Source organism: Taudactylus pleione, unplaced genomic scaffold (genome assembly GCF_031769625.1).
Source record: "Taudactylus pleione unplaced genomic scaffold, aTauple2 ptg000129l, whole genome shotgun sequence".
Taxonomy (NCBI): domain Eukaryota; kingdom Metazoa; phylum Chordata; class Amphibia; order Anura; family Myobatrachidae; genus Taudactylus; species Taudactylus pleione.
The window spans coordinates 8,567,370-8,593,841 of record NW_028284531.1 but is presented as its reverse complement, the minus strand read 5'-3'; the positions used below and the strand labels follow the sequence as shown (position 1 = coordinate 8,593,841).

Sequence of the window (26,472 nt, the reverse complement as noted above, 5' to 3'; positions counted from 1 at the left end):
GACCTTCAGGGTCTGTCCGTGGACATTCCTCTGCGGTTGCCGCTACGACCGGACCTTCTGTCTCAGGGTCCTTGCCTTCACCCGGACCTGACTCGGCTGTCTTTGACGGCGTGGCTGTTGAGACGGCCATGCTAAGGTCCCGGGGGTTTTCCAGCTCTGTGGTGCGTACCATGTTGCGAGCTCGGAAACCGTCTTCCGCGAGGATATACCATCGCGTGTGGCATACGTTCTTCCAGTGGTGTCGACCGAGAGGTTATGCACCGCGGGAGTTTCGTCTGTCTCGGATTCTCGCCTTCCTGCAAGCGGGACTAGATCATGGGCTTCGCCTTGCTTCTTTGAAGGTACAGGTTTCGGCCCTATCTGTCTGGTTTCACCGTAGGATTGCTACAATCCCGGATGTGCGCACCTTTATGCAGGGTGTTCTCCGCATTCAGCCGCCCTTTGTTCCACCTGTGGCGCCTTGGGATTTGGCTGTGGTCCTGAGGGCTCTCCAAGGACCGCCGTTTGAACCACTGGGCTCAGTGGATCTTAAATGGCTAACAGCTAAGACTGTTTTCCTTCTGGCCATTGCTTCGGCCAGACGTGTTTCTGAGTTAGGGGCTCTTTCTTGTAGACCCCCTTTCTTGGTTTTTTATGGGAACAGGGCAGTGCTCCGCACTCGGCCCGAGTTTCTTCCCAAAGTTGTTTCCCAGTTTCATATTAACGAGGAAATAGTTGTTCCGGCCTTTAACTCACCGGGTCTTTCCGTGGGTGAGGCCTCTTTGGATGTTGTGCGGGCCTTAAGGACTTATGTTGACCGCACTTCTTCGTTTAGGAAGTCGGACGCTTTGTTTGTCCTCTTTGGCTTCCGTAAAAAGGGTTGGCCTGCTTCAAAGCAAACTTTGGCAGCCTGGATCCGTATGGCTATTTCTGAAGCTTATCTTCATGAAGGCCTACCGGTCCCTCCTTCTCTGAAGGCTCATTCCACTAGGTCTGTGGGTCCTTCGTGGGCAGCTCGACGTGGTGCCTCGGCAGTTCAGATCTGCAAGGCTGCTACGTGGTCTTCTGTCCATACCTTCGTGAGGTATTACAGGTTTGACACCTTCGCCTCTCAGGATGCTTCCTTCGGGCGGCGGATTCTCCTTTCTGCACAGGAGCGTCCCCACCCTTAAAGGATACTGCTTTGGGACATCCCCAAGGTATCCTGTGGATACCCTATGGACCCTGAAGTAGAAAATATGAGATATGGTAAGAACTTGCCCTTGTTATCTCTATTTCTACGAAGTCCATAGGGTTCCACAGGACTCCCGCCCTGTCGCACCTGTGCTGCAGATGGGCTTTGCTCTGGTCACCGGTTTTCCGTCTCCCTCTGGTGAGAATGTGATTCTTGTATGTGTCCAGATCTTTGTTCTCTCTCTTCCTTCTCCTCCTCCGGCCTATGGCTTGGTAACTAACTGAGGTGCCTTGGCCCGGGGGCGGGGTATAGGAGGGGGACCTAGTGCATCCTGGGAGGCTGAAAGCTTAACTCTTTGGTGCCCTGCGACTGACGTCACACCTATACCCCAAGGTATCCTGTGGAACCCTATGGACTTCGTAGAAATAGAGATAACAAGGGTAAGTTCTTACCATATCTCATATTTTACAGTGCATCCGGAAAGTATTCACAACGCTTCACTTTTTTTCCTCATTTTGTTATGTTACAGCCTTATCCCAAAATGGAATAAATTCATTTTTGTCCTCAAAATTCTACACACAATACCCCATAATGACAACGTGTAAAAAGTTTTTTGAGATTTTTGCAAATGTAATAATAAAAAAAAAAAAAAAACACTTAAGAAATCACATGTACATAAGTATTCACAACCTTTCCTCAATACTTTATTGATGCACCTTTGGCAGCAATTACAGCATCAAATCTTTTTGAATATGATGCCACAAGCTTGGCACACCTATCTTTGAGCAGTTTCTCACATTCCTCTTTGCAGCACCTCTCGAGCTCCATCAGGTTGGATGGGAAGCGTCGGTGCACAGCCATTTTCATATCTCGCCAGAGATGTTCAATTGGATTCAAGTCTGGGCTCTGGCTGGGCCACTCAAGGACATTCACAGAATTGTCCTGAAGCCACTCCTTTGATATCTTGGCTTTGTGCTTAGGGTCGTTGTCCTGCTGAAAGATGAACCATCGCCCCAGTCTGAGGTCAAGAGGTGCTCTGGAGCAGGTTTTCATCCAGGATGTCTCTGTACATTGCTGCATTCATTTTTCCCTCTATCCTGACTAGTCTCCCAGTTCCTGCCGCTGAAAAACATCCCCACAGCATGATGCTGCCACCACCATGCTTCACTGTAGGGATGGATGGTATTGGCCTGGTGATGAGCGGTGCCTGGTTTCTTCCAAACATAACGCCTGGCATTCACGTCAAAGAGTTCAATCTTTGTCTCTCATGGTCTGAGAGTCCTTCAGGTGCATTTTGGCAAACTCCAGGCGGGCTGCCATGTGCTTTTTACTAAGGAGTGGCTTCCGTCTGGCCACTCTACAATACAGACCTGATTGGTGGATTGCTGCAGAGATGGTTGTCTTTCTGGAAGTTTCTCTCTCCACAGAGGAATGCTGTAGCTCTGACATAGTGACCATCGGGTTCTTGGTTACCTCCCTGACTAGGGCCCTTCTCCCCCGATCCCTCAGTTTAGACGGCCGGCCAACTCTAGGAAGAGTTCTGGTGGTTCCAAACTTTCTCCGTTTACGGATAATTGAGGCCACTGTGCTCATTGGGCCCTTCAAAGCAGCAGATATTTTTCTGTACCCTACCCCAGATTTGTGCCTCAAGACAATCCTGTCTCGGGGGTCTACAAGACAATTCCTTGGACTTCATGCTTGGTTTGTGCTCTGACATGCACTGTCAAGTGTGGGACCTTATATAGACAGGTGTATGCCTTTCAAAATCATGTCCAAACAACTGAATTTATCACAGGTAGAATCCAATTAAGCTGTAGGAACATCTCAAGGCTGAGCAGTGGAAACAGAATGCACCTGAGCAAAGGCCGTGAATACTTGTGTACATGTGATTTCTTAGTGGGTTTTTTTTTTTTTTTATTAAATTTGCAAAAATCTCAAAAAAACCTTTTACCTATTGTCATTATGGGGCATTGGGCCCGATTCAGAGCCGCTCACAAGCGGCCCGATGTTAATGAACTGTGCATGCGCGAGCTCCGCTGAGCGACTGAAGTTCAGTCGCTACGGAGCTCACAACAAGACGGGGCAGTTGTCGATGGTGATTGACAGCTCGCCCCGTTTTGTGGGCGGGTAGGGGAGGTGGCTGCCCAAACGCAGGTGTTTCCTTAGGATCGCCTGGCGTTTGTAGGGGAGACTGACCTCACTACTGATGTCAGTAGTGGACTTCCTGCTCTGTTAGAGCAGGAAGTCCACTCGGCCTTGCAGCAGGTAGACCCTGCCCCAGGGTCTCGTCGCAAGGCCGATGGTCCCGATTATCGCGACGGTCTTCTGGCTGCTCGCACAAGCTGTGGGTGGTCTCCCACAGCTTTGCGAGCGGCCGGAGAAAAAAAAAAACATACGCTCACATTCCCTGCGAGCGGCCGCCAGCAGCGAGTGGCTCTGAATCAGGGCCATTGTGTGTAGAATTTTGAGGACAAAAATTAATTTATTCCATTTTGGAATAAGGCTGTAACATAACAAAATGTGGAATAAGTGAAGCGTTGTGAATACTTTCCGGATGCACTGTATTTAAAGGAGAAGATACATTAATAGTGACCATATATTTGTTACAATCAAAGTATATTCAATAGTTTTGTATGGTCTTGTCTTTTGTTAATAAGACATGTTGTTCCTCTCAAGAGGATGTGTACAGATCATGTAGTGTTGCACAATGGAAATGCAATAATCCCAAATACAATATTAGTAGATATCTCACTAGGGGAAATAAATCATTTTATTTTTTAATCAAAACATTTTTCCTTCATTTTGGTTGTTTTGGTTTTACTTTGTGTAACATCAAAATCTGCAAAATTCTAACTTGTTTTCTATACTCTTTTGGGTAATAGATATCTATGGCAAATGGAACTGGCTATTATGATTTTAATATAAGTAGTGGTTTTGTTCATGTTTTTATCAGTAGTGCATTTTTTTTCTTTTGCAGTGCTTCATGGATCTATTAACCCAGAAAGATTGTTTGCAATGATGAATGAGCCAGATATCAATGTTATAATAATGGATGCTCGCAAAGCAAACGATTTTGAGGAGTCTCATATTGAATCTTCCATAAATGTGGCTGAAGAGGCTATATCTCCAGGGTATGTACATTATCATGTCCATTATTTTTGTCAGAACTGCATGTCAACCTTTGTTTTTGAGTAAGAAGATCTATGTTGGTATTCATACAGCCAAAGGAAAGTGTTTTATTGTACAGGCCCCAACAGTCTGTAGGTACAGTCTGAAGCTAATACCTGTTCATTTGTATAGATTACTGACTTCCTGTTGAATATGGGATCTGCTGCTTAAAATAAACACATTTTTTATTGTTTTTAGATTTACTGCAACCAAGATAGAAAATAATTTGCCAGAAGCTTCAAGAAGTGTATGGGATAGACGAGGTCATGCTGATTATATTGTATTGCTTGACTGGTTCAGTACTGTTAATGACTTGAAGCTTGGAACAACGCTTCAGAGTTTAAAAGATGCACTCTTTAAGGTAACTTACTGAAATTGATTAGATGTGAAGTACAGTCAGTTGGAAAATAACACTTGCTATAAAACTTGTTTTCTAGCTGGGGGAAACCAATGAAAACCAAAAAAATCAAAATGTGGAGAGGTGAATCTCTCATTGGCTATTATGGGGCAAAACCAGTTTTTTGTTACAATGAGCTGTGGAGGGTGTACAGCTCTTGCTGTCTGTCTATTTTTATTCTTCTTTGGCTCTGATATACCATTTATTTTCATGTAAGTTCCAGCTAAAGAATGTATACCTAGTGAATAAAGCCAAGAATCTATAATGTTATACATATTCCCAGTCATGTACTCTCACATACAAAAAAGTTAGATTAACTGTTTTACATCGAGGTGCATATGGCAGCACAGTTTTCTGCATCAGTTGACAGCAGCCTGACATTACTGTGTGCTGTTAGGTGACACTGTTCCTTATGCTGGGTACACACTAGACGATGTATGTACCCAGTGACGGCAGATGCACCTGGACGATATATCGTGTGGTCCGTACACACTGCACAATCTGGTGTACAACTGGCCGATATATTGTTCCCCCACCGCATCCAGAACTATGGTGTCGGCTGTCAGTTCTTCATATTTGTCTGCACCGCAGGCAGATCTGAGCATGCGATGAACGACTCTTGGGAGTAATAGTGCTTTCACCCTTGAAGATGTGGACAATTTGTCGTTCCGATTTGTCCCAAGTGACAAATCGTCCAATATATAGTCTAGTCTGTGGTCTGCCATTTGCCTGTACTGCCCGGTCACATGAAGCTCTGTCTTACACAAACACACTGCACCGTTGCCTCCTATACGAGCAGCATGCCCAACTTGTGCAATAAATGTTCTGATGAGAAGGTGGGACAAGGAGCTAAAGAATTATAACATAAGAGCCAAGGCTGGATGATCTTTATCCCAGTACTTTGAAAGTATTGGACTGCGATCTTTACTGATGTTTGTTTTAAGGCTCAAGTATATACAATGTGTTAAAAATACTTAAATGCTAACCATATTGCTTCAAGTACCATGCCAAACACTTTACTCAATAACATCTGCTCGGTCAGCTGAATTGATTGGCAGAAATGTTACAGTGGGTAAATAAGCAGGGACTTTTGGGATGAAGATGTCCCCATGCTGTGGATGTCAGTCAGTAGTTTCTCCAGTGTTTTCAGCACAGGGGATCCAACTGTTTAATAAAAACTATCCTCTGAAATGGCCATGACATTCTTTTGCTCCATCAGGTCTGGTAGTCAATATGTGATATGTTCATATTCTGTTTTGTTTCTAGTGGGAAACGAAGACCATTCTGAAAAGTGAACCTTTTATATTAGAGGGTGGTTATGAAAATTGGCTTCTTTGTTATCCAATGTACACCACAAATGGGAAAGTAGCTGTGCCTAGGAGAAAGTCAGCTGAAAACATGTTAATGTCATGTAAGTTTATGCTGCTTAGTATTTCATCTTCTGTAGTAAGAAAGAGAACCTAAAATACTTTTTTTTTTTCTTTATATAGTGTGTGGAACAGATACACTAATCATATTGTGGAGTCTGTTTTTATGTGAGGTTAGACTATAGCCTGGGTAAAATAGCATTATCACATCGTGCTTAACATCTGTTATAATGTTATAGCATATCATTTCATTATTATACATTTATTTAATTAAGTCAAATTAAATAGTAAAACTAACGTGTATAAAATATTTTTGTATAGAAAAAAACAGTTAAATGTGACCGATTGCTAATTTAATAGGAAATAATTTAATTTGGTTGTTTTCATGTTCCTGTAATCATTCAAGATAACTTTTGCATTGACTTTTGCAGTTTACTACTACTATTTCTCCACCAAACCAGACTTTCACCCTACTTGAGAATGCAGAGACTAATTTTTCTTGTAAAACATTCTTTTGCTGCTCCCTCTCTACTGTTATGATTCACGGTGGTGGATCATCTTGGTGACAGGTCCTGGCCGTATTAGGCGACTGGGACACTGCATCATGCCTTGATTTCAGTTCCGGCTCTTGTAGGTAGCTGGAACTCTGTCTGTGTGCAGCTTATTGCTGCATTCCTGCCTGTCAGTTTGTGTGCAGAGATCAGCTGCATACTATCCTGTGATTAGGGAGGCTCTCTGCAGGGATTGTGCTGATTTTAATTCCTACTTCTGATAAATTTCAGCCAGCCCTACACTTCCTGCCGGTGATATTGTCTTACTTCCAGGTTATGTGTTAGCCGGTCTCACCTTGCTCTGCAGTTCCTGCGTTCTGTTCCTGAACCTGTCGTCCTGGTTTATCCTGCTGCTGTTTCACCTGCTCACGTTCTTGCTATTGGTATCATCCGGAGCAGCGACTTCTGCAGCTGTGGCCTATCTCTACACAGTTTGCGCCATTTCTGTCACATTTCAGTCATGTCTTTGATCAGTTGCATCAAGCCAGCAATGTCATCCACCCCGCTGCCTCCAGCCTGTGTTCTGCAGCCCGCGCCATATCCACATAAGTCTTAGACGTGTCAGTCGGTGTTCAGCCGCTTCATGCCAGCAGTGTTCTCCACATCGCTGCCTCCAGCCTGTGTTTAAAGACACACCTGTGATCTTCTGTCGGCCGTACCTCAGTTGATAGCTTGTCGCACCTCAGCCCTCAAGTCCGTACCATGAAGTTTGTCGCACCTCGGCCCTCAAGGCCACACCGTGTTGTTCCTGTCGCACCATGACTTTCAGGGACTAACCTCGGCCCTCAAGGCCGCACTCTATTGTTCTTGCCACCCCGGAAATCTTGTCTGTCTAGTCCTTGTCCGTAAACCCTGCATTACCACTGTCCAGGTCACTCCTCCTGCACAACTTGTACTGGTTGTCTACCAGTATCATGCCTGGCAATCCAGCTGCACCATAGTCCCTAGATATACCTGAGATCATCACTGTCTGCCGCTGTTAGTGTACCTTGTCCATTACTTCTGTACAAGTAACAGCCTGCAGTCTCACTCCAGCTAGTTCTAGTAGTGGAAAAACTGCCACTTCTCAGTTCTACCTTGTTTCTAGTCGGCAGTCCTGTGGTCTCTCATCGGTTGTGTAAGCCTCTACTGCTGAAGGCTCAAATCCAGACGGCCACCTAAGTACCGGTGTGAGTATAAATCACTAAGGGAACAATGTGTCTGTTATTGGTGGAAGATCTTCTCGTTGGCTCTAGAGGTCTTACACAACCATGTGAGAACCGAAACATCTATCAGCTCCTACAATGGTTGTCTGTATTTGGCCAAATCCGATATAAAATACTTCTACTAACATATAAAGCCATAAACAAAATTGTACCAACATACATCACTTTCCTTGTCTCCTCTGCCCTCATATGCCCCAGATCTGGAGCTTTCATCCACATTGATTACCTGCTCCCATTCCAGATTACAGGACTGCACCCAATATGTGGAGTTGCCTTCCTTATACAACCAGACTTTTCTTTGCCTACAAACCTTCAAGTGTCCCATGATAACTCAACCTCAAATCTTTAAACATGTTTATCAGATTCCTGAACCATCTTCTTATCCCTCTCTCCTTCTCGATTACCACCCTACTACATAGTTCACTGAAAAAATGTATTTATTTAAATTCTATTTTCAAACAAACATTTTATTTCCAAACCAACACCACTGTGAGACTGGATCATATAGCCCCACCAAGCATGCTTTCCTATTGCAGTTTGATTGGACCTTATGACATCTGTGGCATTTAAGCTCATGTATCAAACTCCCCTTTCCTTATAAGGTATTAGCTTTGTCTGTTTTTGTATCATATATTTAACATTTTGAAGATAATCTTTTGTTGTTTCTCATCACAAAATGTACTTATGCAGTTAGGTTATTCTTATTTCACCACTCCAGTGCCAGGCATGCATGTAACTGGACCTCTTTATAGTCTATGCAAACTTAAGTATCAAATCCCATTGCATTTTCGCACAGAGAACGTAAGGGGTATGCATTGGAAAAGAAAGGGAAGTTAGTGTTTGCTTGGGACTGTTCTGTGGAACCGGACTTGTGCATTCTTAATGACTGTATACTAGTGCAGAGTGACTGTATTCAGTACTCCTATCATCACTATACTGGGATTTAATTGATACAGTGCTGAGGACATAATCGTTAAAAAATATAAAAAATTGCCTTTCTACGTCTTATTCATGGGGCTGGAAAATTACAGAAAGACAATCCTGCTTTATTCTTAGCATAATTGCCGATATGGCATCTCTATTTGTGCCTTTTCCCGTTTAAAGCCTAGCAGAGCCTTGCCTTGACCAGAGGTGGTTGTCAGATCCTTCTGTCTCAATTAAGGCACTAGAATCTATTCACTAGGTTAATTGCCAATGTAAGGACTAAGGTGTAGCCTCTCTAAGCCAGGTCTGAGATGTGAGGTTGTGGAAACCCCAGGTCATTAACTTTGCTTTCCAGCTGGGGTGACCCTGATGCATAGTGCACCCAAAGGAAACCCTTCAGGGGTTCTCCTCTTAACCTAATGACAACATGTAGAGTGTCTGTGCTTTTAAATTGTATAAAGTAGGGCAAGATCTCCCTTTTTTTATTTTTTTTACTAATCTTATAATCTATAGAGTCTGAGCATTATCCCAATAGTAATAACCAGGTTTCATAAATCAGCCTGGAGCTCAACTCTGGAGTGCTATGTAAAATTTTAAATAGACTATTGATATTTTCAAGTTGCATAACTGATACCTCCTAAACCTTATTTTTTTTGTCACTATGTGATAGTGAATTTCAGCTACCCATCTCTGGAAGAGCCACCCACTCCTTCATCCTCCACTCAAGTCGAACCACCTCCTGCTCAAAATTCAGATCTTGATAATGGAGAAACAATAGAAGTCATTAAAGTAGAGAAAAAGGTGGATCCTGTCAATATAACACACAAGCCAGAGCCTGCACCACAAGTACAGCCATCAGAATCAGTAAAGCCTATCCCACAAGTAAGTAATTCATTGCCTTTGCTTATAATGCAAACAATAATTGAATTTTTGTTCTCTGCTGCTTCTGAATCAATGCTTATTCTCATTATTATATTAAGTTTTTGGAAAGCTAAATGTTCCCAGCTTGCATATTTTCTTTATCGTCTGCTTATGTGATTAATTTTCATTACTATTATCAATTGATCATTTGCATGTCATTGTTTTTGTGACACTTAGGACTCTTTTACATTGACACTTTGATGTTTTGTTTGGGGGGTTGATAGCATGTAGCTTTTCTGGGTTTTTTAAGTACTTTTGCAGTGTTGGAATTGCTCAGTATTTCGAATGTGTGGTTTGATTTATTTACTTTTTTTATAGTAAAATGTTGACTTTATTGTCTTTCTCTGCCATGTTGTCAGCGGAGAGGCTTTACCAATTTACCCTGGGTTTCTCGAATACCAGACACTTGCTGTCAACTTTTGGGATTTTGGAGTATAGTCACACTTCTGTACAGGTGACTGTAGCTGGTTCCTCCTGACCGCCTACTTTGACTCAAGAGCAGAATAGCTAGCAGGGCCTTGACTCAGGATGTTGTGTTGAACACAGGACTGCTGTATGATGGATTAGACAGGTAGTTCTTTTATATAGGTCACAGGATTTCAGCAGGTGCAGATGCCTTGCAGGAATAGAGCAGGATCTTTAGGAACAATCTTGTTTATGGCTTAGAATCCTGGCGCCGGCATCCCGACCAGGTTTTGAAAGAATGGTTACGCACCACCATAAAGTAATAATCACACTACAGAAACAAATACTCTCTACATGAGGGGCTGCTGCAATTGGTATATGTTTTTCTACAGTATCATCAATGGTGAAGTTTTGACTATGTATAAAATTTGTTAAATTTATGCCTTGGTTCCAATTGTATTTTTAGATTGACCGCTCAAAGAAACCAACATTAGTTATAAATGACAACCCCAAAAAGTTTAAGCATGACGTGAAAGAAAACAAACCAGTGTTAAATGGTAAGATTATTCCAGACCGGTCCACAAAGCCGTCATTACAATCCAAAGGAGACAACCTTTCCTCGTCAGATACAAAGAATCCAGAAAAGAAAGAGAACTCGGATAGTGGTGTGGAAGAATTCCGAGTTGTCTGTACTCAAGAAGAAAAAGAAGAGACTGAGAATAATGTTAGAAAGACCGTACAGGAGGTCCCTAATAAAAAACAAGAACTGGAAAGAAAACCGCAAATTGTAATCGATAAAGAAACAAAGGAAATAAAAAAAACTGCTGCTGAACAAAGTTTTAATGATGCAAAAAAGAAAGATGTGACCATGTCAAGCAATCCAAAGAAGGTGAGGTAATTTTTAGCTTTAATATCCAAGACCACCTTCTTATTTGCCAAATGGAAGGCAGAATGTGTACCTCCTCCTCTACTATATGCTTCCGTCTAGTTTGTGATTTGTAGTCTAATATAAGGGTAGGCAACCTCTGGCTCTCCAGCTGCTGTGGAAATACACATCCCTGCATGCACTGCCACAGTTTTAGCATACCCTAATAACAAAACTGTGACAGGGCATGCTAGGGAGTTGGGTACGGGATGCCGGCGCTCAGGATCCCCGACGCCGGCATCCCGACCAGGTTAGACTGCCGACACCTCCCAGGTAAGTACGCCTAACCTAACCCTCCGTCTACGGTGCCTAAAACTAACCACCTCCCCTAGTGCCTAAACGTAACCCTCCATCCCCGCAGCCTAAACCTAACCAGTCCCCAAGGCCACCCCCCCAGTTTAACCCTCCCCCTAGCGCCTAACCCCTTACCCTAACCCGCTCCCTTACTCCAGTACGCGCCGGTATTCTGACCGAATTCCAGCGGTCGGCATTCTGACTGCATGCCTATGCTAGAAGCTGTAGCTGGAGTGCCACAAGTTGCCTACCCCTGGTCTAATACATGATTATACTTGTGAAGGAAGATGTTCATCTATAGCAGTGGAATAGAGGAACAAATGACTTATTTAAAACATTGTGTATTAATAGTTTTGATTAAAAATATCCAATTATAAAATGATCTTGTATCTATTTGCATGGTGTTAAAGTAAAATCTAAAACTATTTTGTTTAACAGCCTGAAACAAGTAAAGATCTTCTTCAAGAGGCTAAAGCTGAGGTGGTTTCAAAAGAGGTTGCTGAGGATGATCGACCCAGAGTATGTATTCTGGCTACATCAGAGAATGTGTTGCTGCTGATTATTAATATAGTTCTGAGATCTTGGGTTATGCTACATGCATATATGGAGATTAGTGAATTTTAGATGAATAACTGTGCCAGCACCCATGTCATTGTTTTTACGTATAATTTGAATATGTTGTTTTAGAGGGAGCCATTAATGCGAGCTCGAAGTGAGGAGATTGGTATAACTGTTCCAGGACTGCCTGCAGGTTGGGTGAAGGTAATAAAAATAGCACACACTCTCACCTTATTCCTGGAAACTGACTAAGAAACTCTTTCTATAACCTACAGCAACAGTGTTACTTATTCCTTAGGGAGAACTTTGCAGTAAATCGTCCATTTAGTATATAGATATGATGATCTGTGCCTGTAATGCGTATTTAATTTTAATTTTTTTGCTTTATAACTGCCCGTTTTAAGTAGAGAAGAATAGAATACTTTATTTCACACAGGCAGTCATCCATGCGCCATTGTCATTTGCTTTATTACAATATAGCACAAATATTCGTACTGATCACCACAGCAATGGGAATTACAGTAAATACCAATTGGAGATCAGCAATGGATACATCTTACTAGTGCGTAGGGTTTGATTGTCTCCTGAAAATAACTCTGTTTAATTCAGTTGAGTCAGACACAATCACAGGCTGCAGCATTGATAGAATTTTTTTTCTCTCTAATATCTGGTACTCTGCTGCAGGGCCATGACTAAGGGTGTCGGCGGCATAGTCACTGCCCAGAGTTTGGCGTTGGAGATACTATTTAGGCCTCGGCCGGCACTCTGCTTCCTGGTCCTGAACCCCTCTTCATAATGTCACATGTACGGGGTGACAGTGCCTCAACCCCCCCACGCTGACCATTTAGGATTGTTTTCCATATTTACATGCAAGTCTTCTTGTACAAATACACACTTTAATTACTATACATTGTTAAGCCACTGCACATCAATTAGTTGATTTGCCTTCAGCCTGAGTGTAAGGATACAGACTGCTGAAGTAATACATCATATAAGAAAATGGAAACATAATAACCACAAGTGCACCACAACCTTTGTGCCATTTTTTTCTCCCTGCAGTTCCTTGAACCTATAACTGGTACCTATCGCTATTATCATTCACCAACTCACACAGTTCATATGTATCCACCTGAAGTGGCTCCATCATCTGCTCCTTCCTCCACTCCGGTTCAGAAAGTGAAGCCTCAGACGCACACAGACATTGACAAGGAGCAAACAAAGTTGAAGCGATCATACTCCTCTCCGGATTTAACCCAAGCTATCAAGGAGGAAGAAAAGAAGAAGCCAACACCTATAATTAACCGTGAAAATAAGTAAGTGAATTTTCATACATGTAATTATATTGTATAGTTGGTTGATTTTAAACATTTACATACCATTTCCACAAGGCTCAGAACTTTATTACTTAGGCAGATTAGAATTTATATATAATTTCAAATTGTCTAATTCATACAAACCTTGTATTAAGAACTGATTTTTCTCTAACATCCTATCTAAGGCATACTGGGTGGAATTCAATTCTTTGTAGCCGTTATCGCGCCCGACAGAGCTATTCAATTCTTGCTCCTGTCGGGCACGATGAGCTGCCAGCGCTACATTTCAGCTCGCAGTCCCTGGGGGGTGAGAGCTGAAATGTGCGAAAAGTGACATGTTTGGGCGCCCAAACATCACTTTTCGCGATCGCGCCCAGCACTTTGGTCGGGTTTAGCTGCTTTACGCGGCTAAACCTGACCTCTATGGGCGCGATCAGCGCGAACATCTTGGACAATTGTATAGCGGCCCGCGATCTCCTTTCACTTTAGACGGGAGATGCGGGCCGCGAATACAATTGAATTCCGCCCACTGTGTCACAGTCTGATTATTTTGTAGATCTGGCTTGGGACCCCTGGGTCTGGCTGACGTGCTTGTGAAACGAGATGGTTTGATCCCGCTCTGGCTCATGAGCAAACAGAAGGCTAGACACTATTGCAAGTGTAGGAACCACAGACTAGTGATGTACAAGGATGTTAAACTGGAACCGGGGTGATTACCCAGGTAACTGGGCACTCCCTTGCCTAGTGACCACGGAGGCCTACTAAACCAGGAATATGTTCCAACCACAAGGGTGACCCTGGAACTCAGAATAGCATAGTACTGGTAGGTAGGAACTCAAAACTCAGACTAGGAATCAGCGTGTTATATATCCAGGATACAACTTTAGAAAGCTGTAACCCAGACTCTGCTTTGACGCAAGACCTTGAAGTGGAACCGGTGCAGAGCTCACAAACTGAATGTTAGGAAAAGTCATAGTCTCTGAACACTTTAGAGCACAGAATCTATACCTCACACTGAACCACAGCCCTGGAACTAGCACCCTTCTCTAAACCAGCCCAAGTCAACAGCACGCAGTTCAGGGAAACCAACACCACTAGCAGGGTATTATACTATATACCTGGATAACTACTGAGCACAGAGTAGAACAGAACAACAAGCAATGTCCCAGCAGTATGATGGTATAGACCGAGGATGTACCCAAGTAAATAGCAGAGTAAAATTGCAGGTTGGAGTGTGATGGTATGGCTGACTTGTATGCAGTATGGGAACTAAAATAAATACACTGCAGCTAATCAGTATAACTGAGAGCTCCAATGATCCTGGCGCTATGTAAAATAGTAAATAAAATTAAAAAATAAAATATACCAAAGTCTATTAATTATTTCAGTTAATATATATGTATGTATGTCTAGTTTAAGCAATGCAGCTGGACTTGCACTGACACAGAAATGAGAAAAACAACAATTGCAATTGTAGACCGCGCTATTGCTATTAGACCACCAATTAAAATAACTTGCTTGAATGATCTCAATAAAATCCTTTATCACATTTATTCACAGAAACAATTTGTAATATATAAGCATAGATAAAATGTATCAAGTACAATTAGTAACAATATATCTTGCAGACGGCTACCTCTAAAAATCTCTCAATGTTGATATTAAGCGCCACAGTTCAGTCGGTGCTAATCCAAAATGGAATATATAAAGTGTTTGTCTAATATGTGATACATACAGATTAAATAGTATGCTTGATGCTCTCCATAATCCCAACTATTCAACATGTATGGTAAATGTTCCTACCTTTATATCCACCTTTGTAAAAACGCTCACCACAATGTGTCCACCAATTCATTCGATCTTTGCTATACTTATAGCAGGATGGTACCTGTATTGCGCCGGTTTTGTCCGGCAATAAATTTTAAATTATCTTGCTGAAATCAGCGCTCTCTTTTTCTTTTCTTTTTTTTTTATATTGTCCGGCAATAACTCACCACAATGTGTCCAGTAATACAACCGGATTGTTATTACGCTGATAGCAGGATGGTACCTGTACTGTGCCGGTTTTCTACTCTCCCAGTACGGCCTCCGTATATTAGTAGTACAGTAAAAGCCTTTGAATTATTATCGGTGGTGCGGCAGTGTCAGTTTTCAGTTCATGCTGTGTGTGGATGTAGCAGCACTGGAGGCTGGTTCTCTGCGTGATGTAAAGACAGCAGTCAGCTGTTGTCTTCCAGCTTGTATTGACCCAGCTTTTTGTAGTCTGCTGTGGCAGTATCAACGGTCGGCTCACCTTGTGTGTGAGTACAGTAGCGCTGGAGAACTGTTTGCCGTATGATTTAAAAATTCGGTCAGTTGCTGTCTCCTGGCCGGTGTTAAACCCGGCTGTTAGTAGCCTTCCACTGCCGGTTCTACTTCCTCCTGGGGCCGCAAATATATAACCGTCTTGCTGTTCACACTAGTCCTGAGAAAAGTAATTAGCCAATGGTGGCGGTGGGTAAAAATGGTAGCAGGAGCTGGTTAGATATCCCAATCGACGCGTTTCGCTCACAACGTGGAGATTTTTCAGATGAATACATATTTCTGAATAAGGCACTTAGTACCTACTTGATTATATTGTATTAGTTTGATTACTAAATATTTTTCACTAGAAAAGCTTTGGGACTTATATACAGCCCTTTTTCGTCTGTGTTATCCTGTGCTACCTCTCCTTTCAGGGTTTATAGGTAGCATATTTAGATTCTACTTTTTCTTTCTGTTTGTATGCTACTGTTATGCTGGCCATACACTAGTACGATGTAGTACGATGCGATTCATTGAACGTTTTCCCTTGAACTCCCCGGCAGTCCCGATGGCACGATTTGGTGCTTTTTAACACACACGATTTGCATACGATTACGATAGATCAGATATCAAACAATATGTTTTAAGAGCGGTGAGAGCGCGCATCGGATTGTATCCTACCTAAATGCTGCACGACTTCGACACGATTCATCGTACGACGCGTCAAAAATCGGGAAATCGACCCGAAATCGCTCTAGTGTATGGCCAGCATTAGCGTGTCTGGAAGGGGATTGTCTTACTCAAAAGAAGAAGTGGTTGTTACTTTATAAGAACAGGAGTAGATTATAGATTTCCTGAAGTCCAGTCTGATTTCATCCCAGAGAATGATTTTTCATTATTTGACACCAGTTGTTGGAAGGTTTTTCTTCTGGAGTCCATTCTCCAGTGTGTCCATACTCTTCCCTGAAAGCGGTTCAGTTTTCTCCTTTCCATGAACTACCTGATCAGGAGCAGATTTTCCTAGATGGTCCAGAGCAGATCCTCGACTGGACAGATTTTTCTAGTGGTCTGCTCAGACCTGCCTGTTGCTTCTGTGATGGCTTCACATGCCCAACCTGACCAATGGGTATCCTATCTCGGTCTGCAAATTGACAATTGTAACAATAGTTACCAGCCAGGGTTGAACTTTGAGCTCCAGTTGCAGGGCCTATGTTACAGGGAAGAATCTACTCTTCCTATCAAGTTGCAGTCTTTATCTTAGAGGTAGACAACTGGGAGGCTGACTTCCTCAGTTGGCCCACTATCCACCAAGGGGAGTGGTTGCTACTTCATGACATTCATCCCGGTTATTGATCTTATGGCCTCCCTGTTGATCATGATCCTCTACCAGAGAAGCTTCCTGACCAGGGACCATCTAGTGACCTTGGTGTATACAACGATGGCCAGGTGATCTTTTCACCTGGGGAATTTGTTTCCCCCAATCTCCATGCTTCCGTGAGTGCTCAAACAGATCAAGAGGGAAAGGGTCTGTGATACTCAGCCATGTTGTTTAGAACCATTTTTGTCTTTCTATAAGAAGCGACCTTCTAAGACAGGGCTTGTTTCTTCACCCCGATTTGAATCGGTTGGCTTCAACAGCGTGGAACTTGAAGCTCAATGTGTCTCTAGTGACATTGTCCAGACCATGCTTAGGGCATGTAAAACGGACTACTGCAAAAATCTACCATCCGGCTCGGAGGACATATATTGTTTGGTGTGAGCATTGGAGAGAGTTCACTCCCAATTTAGACTTCCTTCCCTCTTTTCCTTTTTGCAGCTGACTTTGGATCACAGGCTTAGACTGTTGTTCCTTGAGAATCAGATCTTTTGCTTTCTCAAAGGAAGTTTGCCTCTAATCCTGAGGTTCATACCTTTTTTATGCAACGGTTGGTTTACATCTAACCACCTTATGTCCCACCAGTACCTCTTTGGGATTTAACTTTTGGTCTTGTAAATCCTACAAAGAGACCCATTTGAGCCATTGCTTCAGCCATATGTGTATCAGAATTTGCTGGCCTGTCCTGCAATCCTTCCTAATTGACTTAATATCCTGGCAGGTTGGTTCTGAAGCTTGCACACTAAATTTTTCCTACACAAGGTTGTGTCCATCTTACTCTTAAATCATGATCATTGTCTTGGTAGCTTTTCAGCAAACCTATTTAGCTGATTCCAGCAATCCTCTACATCTCCTAGATGTTGTGTGCGTTTGAAGATCTACATTGATTGTACATGAGCAGTTTGTTGAACTGATGGCTTCTTGGTGTTGTATGATGCTCAAAAACAGGTCTTTTGAACTTCAAATAAATCGGTGGCACGATGGCTTACTGCAACGATCCTGCAGACACCTTTATCTGCTGTATCCTTTTTGCGCATGAAATATAGTTTGGACAGATCATTGGGCAGCCCGGATGGTATAATGGTTAGCATTGCTGCCTTATAGTACTGAAATCTTGGGTTCGAGTACTACCACACAGCCCTAACTATGTAGAGTTTGTATATTCTCCCCGTTCTTGCATTGGTTTCCCTGGGTACTCCAGTTTTCTCCCACAGTAATATACTGGTAGGTTAATTGGCTCCTGACAGCCCTATTGTGTATGTATGTGTACATTTGGGAATATAGATTGTATGCTCCACTGAGACGGGGACTGATGTGAATTGCCAAATATGCTCTGTAAAGTCCTGCAGAATATTTGTGCGCTATATAAATAACTGGTAATAAATTATTAGGAATACTTAACCCTGAGTACTTTGTGGTACAGGTAAAGATGGAATTAATTTTCCTGTTGCAAAATAGGTTTATCTTGGAAATAGTTCAGAATCATCAAGACTTCTGATTTTACAGAGATTGGTTTGGAAATGACTAATAGAACTATACACTGAAGTGCCAGAATTCATGGGATAGCAGTATGTAAAATACATAGACCTGCATCAGTTGTAATCTGACATCTCATGTCATTTTGACAGCCGGCTAGGCTGTTCATGACAAGGCGACATGAATTATTGAAGTTCGAACGGGGCATGATAGTGGGCTCCCGACGGATGGGACATTTCCGAAGTTGTGCAGACGTTAAACACTCCTTGAGCTATGGTGCCATGTGTGTACCGTGAATACCTCATGGAAGGCATGACCATGGGTGCTTTATGATCGTGACCAGTGGCGTCTGCCCAGAATTGTCCATGGTAACAGACAAGCGACTTTGGCTCAAATCACATCCACATTCAATGCAAGAGGTACAAGATGCATATCCAGCAGGTCAGCACTGCTTTCTTTAGCTTCCACGGGATATGGGAGCAGAAGACCCACCAGTGTGTCCCCGTTAACACTACAACACTAGACACAACGCCTCACCTGGGCTTGTGACATGGCTAGTTGAACCATGGAGAGCTGGCAAAATGTGGCGCAGTAAGATAAGTCATGGTTCCAGTTGTTTCAGGCTGATTGTAGGATTCTGGTGTGGCATGGACCCCAGTTGTCAACAAGGTACCATGCAGGCTGGTGGTATTTCCATAATGGTGTGGGTTGGGTCCACTGGTCCACCTGAACATGTCATTGACCGGTAACAGCTACATTGCATTGCCCTTCATGGACTTCATGTACCTCTACAACAATGGAATATTCCAGCAGCATAATGCACTGTCATGGGTCCTAAGTTGTCCATAATTGGTTCGAGGAGCATCCTGGAGAGTTCTGAAGAATGGTGTGGCCACCACGTCCGCCTGACTTGAAGCCAATTGTGCATTAATGGGATGCGGTGGAGAGGTCCGTTCGCACCCAAGAGCCTGCGCCTACAAATATCTGGAACCTGTGGGAAGCGGTCCAGACGGCATGGGTCAACATCTCTCAAGAGGTCTTCTGTCCACTTGTGGAATCGATGCCACATCGAGTTTCTGCACTTTGCTGGGCTAGAAGGGGTCCTACGTGATACTAGGAGCTTATCCCATGACTTTTGGCGCTTAAGTGTATATTTCATGCTCCTTCATATTATAGGGTACCAAGGTATTGGTGAAAGACCTATAAAAGGGAGATCTGCAGCGACTACATGAGATTTATATTTGTGTGTTTTCGTATGTCGTAGCCAAATCCACCATAACCGAGATATAAAGGATGATGGATAGAGGGAATCCCTGATGTGCTCTATTACTTTTTCACCCTCGGTTACACAGGATACAAGACCATCAGATGAAGAAATGCCCAGTTCACCTTTTACTAATGTTTAGGGGTATGTCTTTTTAAAGGAGTATGGCATTATATTATTGGTCATTAAATATAATGAAACCTTGTCCGGTGCTTTTCAAAACTCAACATAGAAGAAATACAGCTTCATTTAAACAAATACATTGGTTGTGTATTTATTTAAAAGACTGAAATACGTGTACCTAAACTAAAGGGAGGAACATTCGGGCTCTTGGTGGTAATGCTGCATGACATCACCATATTAAATTGTATTAATTTGACCACAGTATGATACCCCCCATTAAGTACATATTTAGGCTGTATGGTGCTACATGATGTGGTGGTGGTAAATTATTTTGTGGCATTATAAGTCAACTCATTGCTATTTGAGGATTTTAATGTTAATTTGAAATGTCTTTGTGTTGCAGACCAACAGCTCATACTAAAGCTGAAATCACAAAGCTATCCGCATCAAAGATACGCAGCTTGAATCCTGTATTTGGAGGGGTAGGTCCAGCTCTTACTGGTCTGCGGAATCTTGGCAATACTTGTTACATGAATTCAATCTTACAGTGTCTTTGCAACACTCCACGTCTGGCTGAGTACTTTCACAAGAACCGTTACCAAACCGATATTAACAGGTAATAAGTACCAATGAAACATTTGTAAAACATACAATTTATAGTTGCTGTATGTCTACTTTTGAATTGTTTTGCATCCAAAAGTAAAACACAAAGAGGATTTTTGGGTACTTGCCGTTGAATGCTTTTCTCTGATTCATGCTGGAGGACACTGGACCATGGGGTTGTAGATGGGACTGCAAGGAGCTGGTAATTTACTAAACCTGTAGCTTTAACCCTAAACTCCTCCCATCTGCAACCCCATCATGCCAGTACATCTTTAAAAGTACCTGGTAAGGAGAAGCAATAACCCGGTGAAACAAAAAAAAAAAACTAACCGCAGGGACCAACCTGTCCAAAAACACAACGCAACACGACTGAGCATGAGGGAGGGAACGCAGTGTTGCCGGCATGAAACTGCGAAAAGGATTCTACTGCCCAAAAATCCTTTCTTCAATGCTTAGGGACACTGGACCATGGGATAGTCAACAGCCATCCCAAGGGAGGGAACGCTCAGGCTGCCTGACCGGAGAATTGAACGCCCAATGTGAGCTTTGTCAGAGGCAAAAACATGAAACCTGTAAAACCAAGCGAACATGTGGACAGAGGACCAGGTAGCTGCACGGCAGACCTGTTTACCTTTAAAAGGTACTCGTGCCGAAACGGATATGATGAAGCAGATCCGGCCAGCCAGGACCTACTGCCAGTTTAAATATTGCGGCGTACCACGACCTGTGCGGCCAGTTCGGAGCTACGAGGATCACCGATGCCTCTTGTTCTTTGATCTGCCAGAGTACCCGAGGTAACATGGGAATCGGCCGAAAAAGGTATGCCGGACGAAAGCTCCACGGAACGGCCATGGCATCCACTGTGCAGGCCAATGGGTCCCTGGACCTCGCACAAAATCGGAGAACTTTGCAGTTGTGATGAGAAGCCATCAGGTCCATGTTCAGAAGGCCCCTCTTCTGAACCAAACTGCTGGAAGACCTCCGGGGCAGGAAGGTGGTGCTGTTGAGGGAGTCCACCTCCCAATTGTCCAAGCCCGGAATGAACACTGCTGAGAGTGCCGGAACACAGGCTTCCGCCCAGGATAGAATGCGGGATACCTTCGCCATTGCCCCCGCGCTCTTGGTGCCCAAATAAGTACGTGTAGGTATGTGTCCTTGACATTGAGCGAGGCCAAAAATTTGTTGGCTGCCATGCTGTGGATCACCGATCGGCGTGATTCCATGCGGAAACGGTCCACCCAAAGTCTGGCGTTCAAGGCCTGTAGATTAAAAATCGGGTGATAGGTGCTATTCGGTTTCTGGACAAGGAAGAGGTTGGAGTAGAAGCCCCGTTTCCGTTAACGACAATGGAACTGGAACAATGACCCCTTCTGAAAGTAGAGACCTGGTCCAAGGCCACCCTCTTCTCCGTGTCCCGGGGAAGGGCAGTTGCGAAAAACTGTTACGGCGACGAACCACTGAGGTCGATTTTATAACTACGGGAAACAACGCCCCACATACAGGCTTCGTCCGTCGACTCCACCCACCGGTCCCTGAACTGGAGTAGGCGTCCACGTACCCCCAACCGAACTGGGTGGGCAGAGACCCCATCAGGCACTGTGCTTCTCCGGTGCATTGGCTCTGGAGCGCCTGTAGGTACCAGAAAACCTGCATCCAAGGAGCCGAGCCCCTGCCTGGGAAAAAACTACCTCGGGTAGGCTGACCTCCTAGGAGTAAACACTCCCCCTCGAAAAGAGGAAAGAAAAGCACGAAAATGCGGTCCCCGCTATTTTGGGGCAGCTACAGGTGGGAAAGTGCTTTTCCCCCTTAGTATCTTAGGCAATAATGGTATCCACCTCGGTGCCAAATAGAACCCCCCCCCCCTCCAATGGGAAGAGACTCCAAAGAACGCTTGGACGTTGTGTCTGCCTCCCAGGTGCGGAGCCAGAGTGCCCTTCGAGCCGAGTCGGCCGCAGCCGAAACCCTGGAAGCCACCTGAATGCCGTCCTGGACAGCCTCACACACATTCAGCCGCCCCATGAAGCTGTTCCGCCAAGTCCAGTAAAGCATCTCTGGACAGGTCACTCTGAAGTCCAGCAACAAGTTTGCCGGCCCATGTCTCCATGGCCTGAGTCGCCCACGCTAAGATCAGCAAATGGGCAAATAACCCTGGAACCAATAAAAATGGACTTAATGCTACCTTCCAATTTCTTATGCAGCGGTTCCTCAAAGGGACGCAGAGCCCTGAACCAGGAGAGCAGTGTGCTTAGCCAAACGTGTTACTGCTGCATCCACCTTGGGAGATTGCTCCCACTTGGTGACATGGTCTGCCAGAAGAGGGTAAAGGGACTCAAACTTACGAGGCACGGGGAACTTATCTGGGGCCTTCCATGCCTCCTCGACGAGCTCTGAGAGATCCGGGGACACCTGGAAAGTAACAGTCCCACTGCTTGTGCTTTGGTATCAAAGTCCAGGCAGTCCAGAGACTGCTGCACCGCAGTAATGAGGTCTTCCACACTGTGACCCAAAGAAGGCTCCAGATCCTCCCCCTCGGGGAAAACCACCTGCGGAAGTTCACCCTCCTCTTCCTCGGAATCCAAAATGTCTAACTGTCCCCTGGAAGAAGGAAGACTCTAATGCGCCTCGCACAGCTTAGGATTCTCAAAGAACCGTTCCATATAAGAGGAAACTTTCTCGAATCCAGCCCCTGTGCGCTCCATGGTACGATGCCTGCGCTCAAATAGGCCCCACCTGACACTGCCCCGGAGTCCACATGGCAATTTCACCTGACACTGGGTACACGTAAAAAACAAAGCTACAGTAGCGCTCTTCGCCCTGACGGCCTTCAGTTTATCCGCCATCATTGCCACCTGGTTCTGGTACAAGTCAACAGTTGACTGGCAACTGCACTCCAAGACTCAGGCAGAAAATAAAATACAGGTTACTTCATCTTCCTGGAGGAGAGGAGGAGAGGGCAAAGACACTCTAAAGGGGCCTATCCACTAGGCGACCTGAAAGACTGAACGTCTAGTGACCTTCAGGTCACCGAGGTGCAGTGCCCGCACTGAACGTCATTTAGTGCAGGAGTCCGACCTCCTATCTCTGAACATGCCGAACCTGACGAGCGTCGTCAGGTTGACGGGCATGTTCAGTAGATAGTCGGGGTTGGCAAGGACCCAGCGTGTGCGCACATCGATGGTGTTTGCCAGCTATCCATTACACGACTTTGTGAACCTCCTGGTTTTGGTCGGATTGTTCACAAAGTCGTGTACTGGATAGGCCCCTTAAGTAACACTGTCTAGACCGCAGAGGCAGAATCCATGTTTGCGAGCTGCAGGATGCCTGTCTCAGTATCCTACACAGCATATTAGGCTGAGTCAAGCAATTAGAATGTGGGGGGGAGACCAGCGCTGTTGGGCTCCGCCCGCCCTTCCCCCACCACGCTCAGCACAGCCACACTCCTGCGCCTAAGTGTTACTTCCCCTTTGGTGGGGAGAACACTTGGTATGCCCAGTGTGGGCTGCCTGTGCGAGGGCGCACCTCCCGAAGGGGCCGCCTCTATCCAGCCCGGCAAGATGGCGTCCGCCATTCAGGATAGCGCAGCCGCCAGCACCCTCTAAAAGGGTGAAGGCTCGCTCTGTCCCCGGGCCCAGACGTTCTCTAATGAGACCAAGGTGCTGTGGGGGTGCCGCTGGTGAGCACACCCATCCTCTGCCACGGCTGTAACTGGCAAGCCACGCTCCCTCTAGTCGCTGCATTTTCCCTGTGTGCTGCAATAGGCAGCGCACATACACCTTTACTAAAAAGAAAACTGAACTATTGCAATAGACAAACTAGCTGCAGCCCTTTCAAAGGGCCAAGTATGGGATCCCGGCTATCGGGATGCCGGCTGTCGGAATACAGACAGCGGCATCCCGACAGTCACGATCCCTACACTAACAGGTAAGTTCCCTAACGCTAACCCTTACCCCTAACCTCCCCCACTATTCCTAAATTTAACCCCCGATACTTACCTTCGGGATGCCGGCGGTTGGTGTTGTGGAGCCAGGATCCCGGCACTGGTATTTAGACCGTCGGCATCCCGTCTGCCGGGATGCTGACTACATCCCCTCCCAAATCCTGCCTAACCCCCAAGGCACTTAATCTACACTGGCATGATGGGGTTGTAGAGGGGAGGAGCTTAGGGTTAAAGCTACAGGTTTAGTTAGTCCCATTTACAACCCCATGGTCCAGTGTCCCCCAGCATAGCAGAAAGAAAAATGGAGTTTATTTATCACTATACAGCAACAAATTATCGCAGAAATTTCACAATAAATAAATAAAAAAAAACTTAGCTGATGGGATACCGGCTGGCAGCTTTACTGGATCACACATGCACACTGCACTGGAAGCCCAGACACTATCATCCAGCAGCAGTTATAGCAAAAATAAAGAATAGAAAAGAAGTAAAGAAAAAATATGTTTTAATATACTTTTCAAAAGAATTTGCCTTGAAAATTATCAGTTTGCAGGCCTTGTTAATTAGGGATAATCTGTTTTTCACCTGATTTGAGGACTATTTTCCACATTCATAAATAAACTCCTTAATGATTGTTTTTGTGGTCTTTCTACCTGCAGTTTTTTTTTTTTTTTTTTTAAATCGTATGTTTACCAGGTATACACCACTCACTGGACTGTCCGGGATTCTTGATGCCTGTTACGTTCAGACACTGTTTACTAAATGCTTGCATGTTTCAACCACTTTGAATAGTTATTAATGCCCCTACACCTTAATTTTCCCACCCACATAAAAGGTAATTACACTGTGGAAGGGACATCCAACATGCGATAGGCATTGGGATTGAAATATCCCTATAGCCGCAGGTGTGAGTTTTGTGTCTGATCCCCCTGCAGCTGTGAGGGATGGTCAATTCCTAACTGAACAAGTAGTAATAAAAAATAAACAGTGCTGGGGTATTAGGCCATCAATGGCATTGTTAACAATAATATACAGATAAAAGATGGAATCTAAAACTAAAATAACCTTGTTTGTCAGATATATAATCAATAAAAACAGAGATTCAGCTCATTCCTTTGAAAAATTTGCTACAACGGCAACGAAACGTGTCGGACTGCAACCAAAATCCCATTGCACTGGCTGAAAATATTGCATTATTTGTACAAGAGGAAATTTATTTGTTCTAATTTTTATATTTATTAATTGTGAACAATTCCATTGGTGTTCTGATACCTTAGCACTGTTTATTATTACCATTTAAACGTGATTATATGAGTGAACTTGTGTATGAAGGGGTAATATATTATGCATTGAATACTTTTATATATAAATCATACAGTAGAATGTGTGACGCTTTTCAGCGATAGTGGGGCAACTGATGAGCTTGGCATACTGCAAATTGGACAGCTGATTAAATAATAGTCATATAGTTTTAATGGGTAAGCTGTAACAAACACTTATTTCTCATTTGTGTTGCTGAGTATGCTTTAAGACTAACTTTATACAATATGCTAATTTTACCTGTACTTAGAAGCTCCGGTACCTAGATTATAATGGCTCTTTTGCTGTCCTGGATGACAACCCTCCCTCCTGATTAAAGCAGGCAATGCCCCTCCCTTGTGTATGCATTACTATTAAATGACAGCTAAAGATGTTGCTCTCCTAGTGCCCTTCCTTTCAGAGTGATACATGCGGTAACATACCTAACATTGCAGTCGCTCCAACCATCTAGGAATTTCTGTCACATTCTGTATTCAAATACTACTATTAAAACAAAAATACACTTATTAAATCAGTGCACACATCAGATAGGATTTAGTTATTTACATTTTCATTTCAGTTGTGCAATATTTCCTTCAAATATACTTACATTTTCCTGTTTCTGATGTTCATAACCATTACATAAAAACTTTTTTTCCATACAGATTTAATATTCTGGGTCATAAAGGAGAAGTAGCTGAGGAATTTGGTATTATAATGAAGGCTCTATGGAATGGTCAATACAAATTCATAAGCCCTAAAGACTTTAAGGTAACAATTGGAAAAATCAATGATCAGTTTGCTGGATACAGCCAGCAAGACTCCCAGGAGCTGCTGCTATTCTTAATGGATGGACTCCATGAGGATCTGAATAAGGTAATCCTCCTCTACCATTATTAATATGGGGTTCTATTTGATCTGTTTTCCTGTT

General features: G+C 43.9%; 1 protein-coding gene across 1 annotated transcript in view; it reads left to right on the top strand.

Moving 5' to 3' along the window:
- Positions 1-26,472, top strand: part of USP8 (ubiquitin specific peptidase 8) — a 69,036-nt gene that overhangs the window by 26,455 nt on the left and 16,109 nt on the right. The window contains exons 7-16 of the mRNA XM_088472826.1: positions 4,131-4,284; positions 4,520-4,682; positions 5,985-6,129; positions 9,436-9,647; positions 10,558-10,980; positions 11,749-11,829; positions 11,998-12,072; positions 12,928-13,181; positions 20,106-20,318; positions 26,207-26,417. Coding sequence (XP_088328952.1) covers positions 4,131-4,284; positions 4,520-4,682; positions 5,985-6,129; positions 9,436-9,647; positions 10,558-10,980; positions 11,749-11,829; positions 11,998-12,072; positions 12,928-13,181; positions 20,106-20,318; positions 26,207-26,417 — 1,931 coding nt within the window. The remainder of the gene's footprint in view (positions 1-4,130; positions 4,285-4,519; positions 4,683-5,984; positions 6,130-9,435; positions 9,648-10,557; positions 10,981-11,748; positions 11,830-11,997; positions 12,073-12,927; positions 13,182-20,105; positions 20,319-26,206; positions 26,418-26,472) is intronic.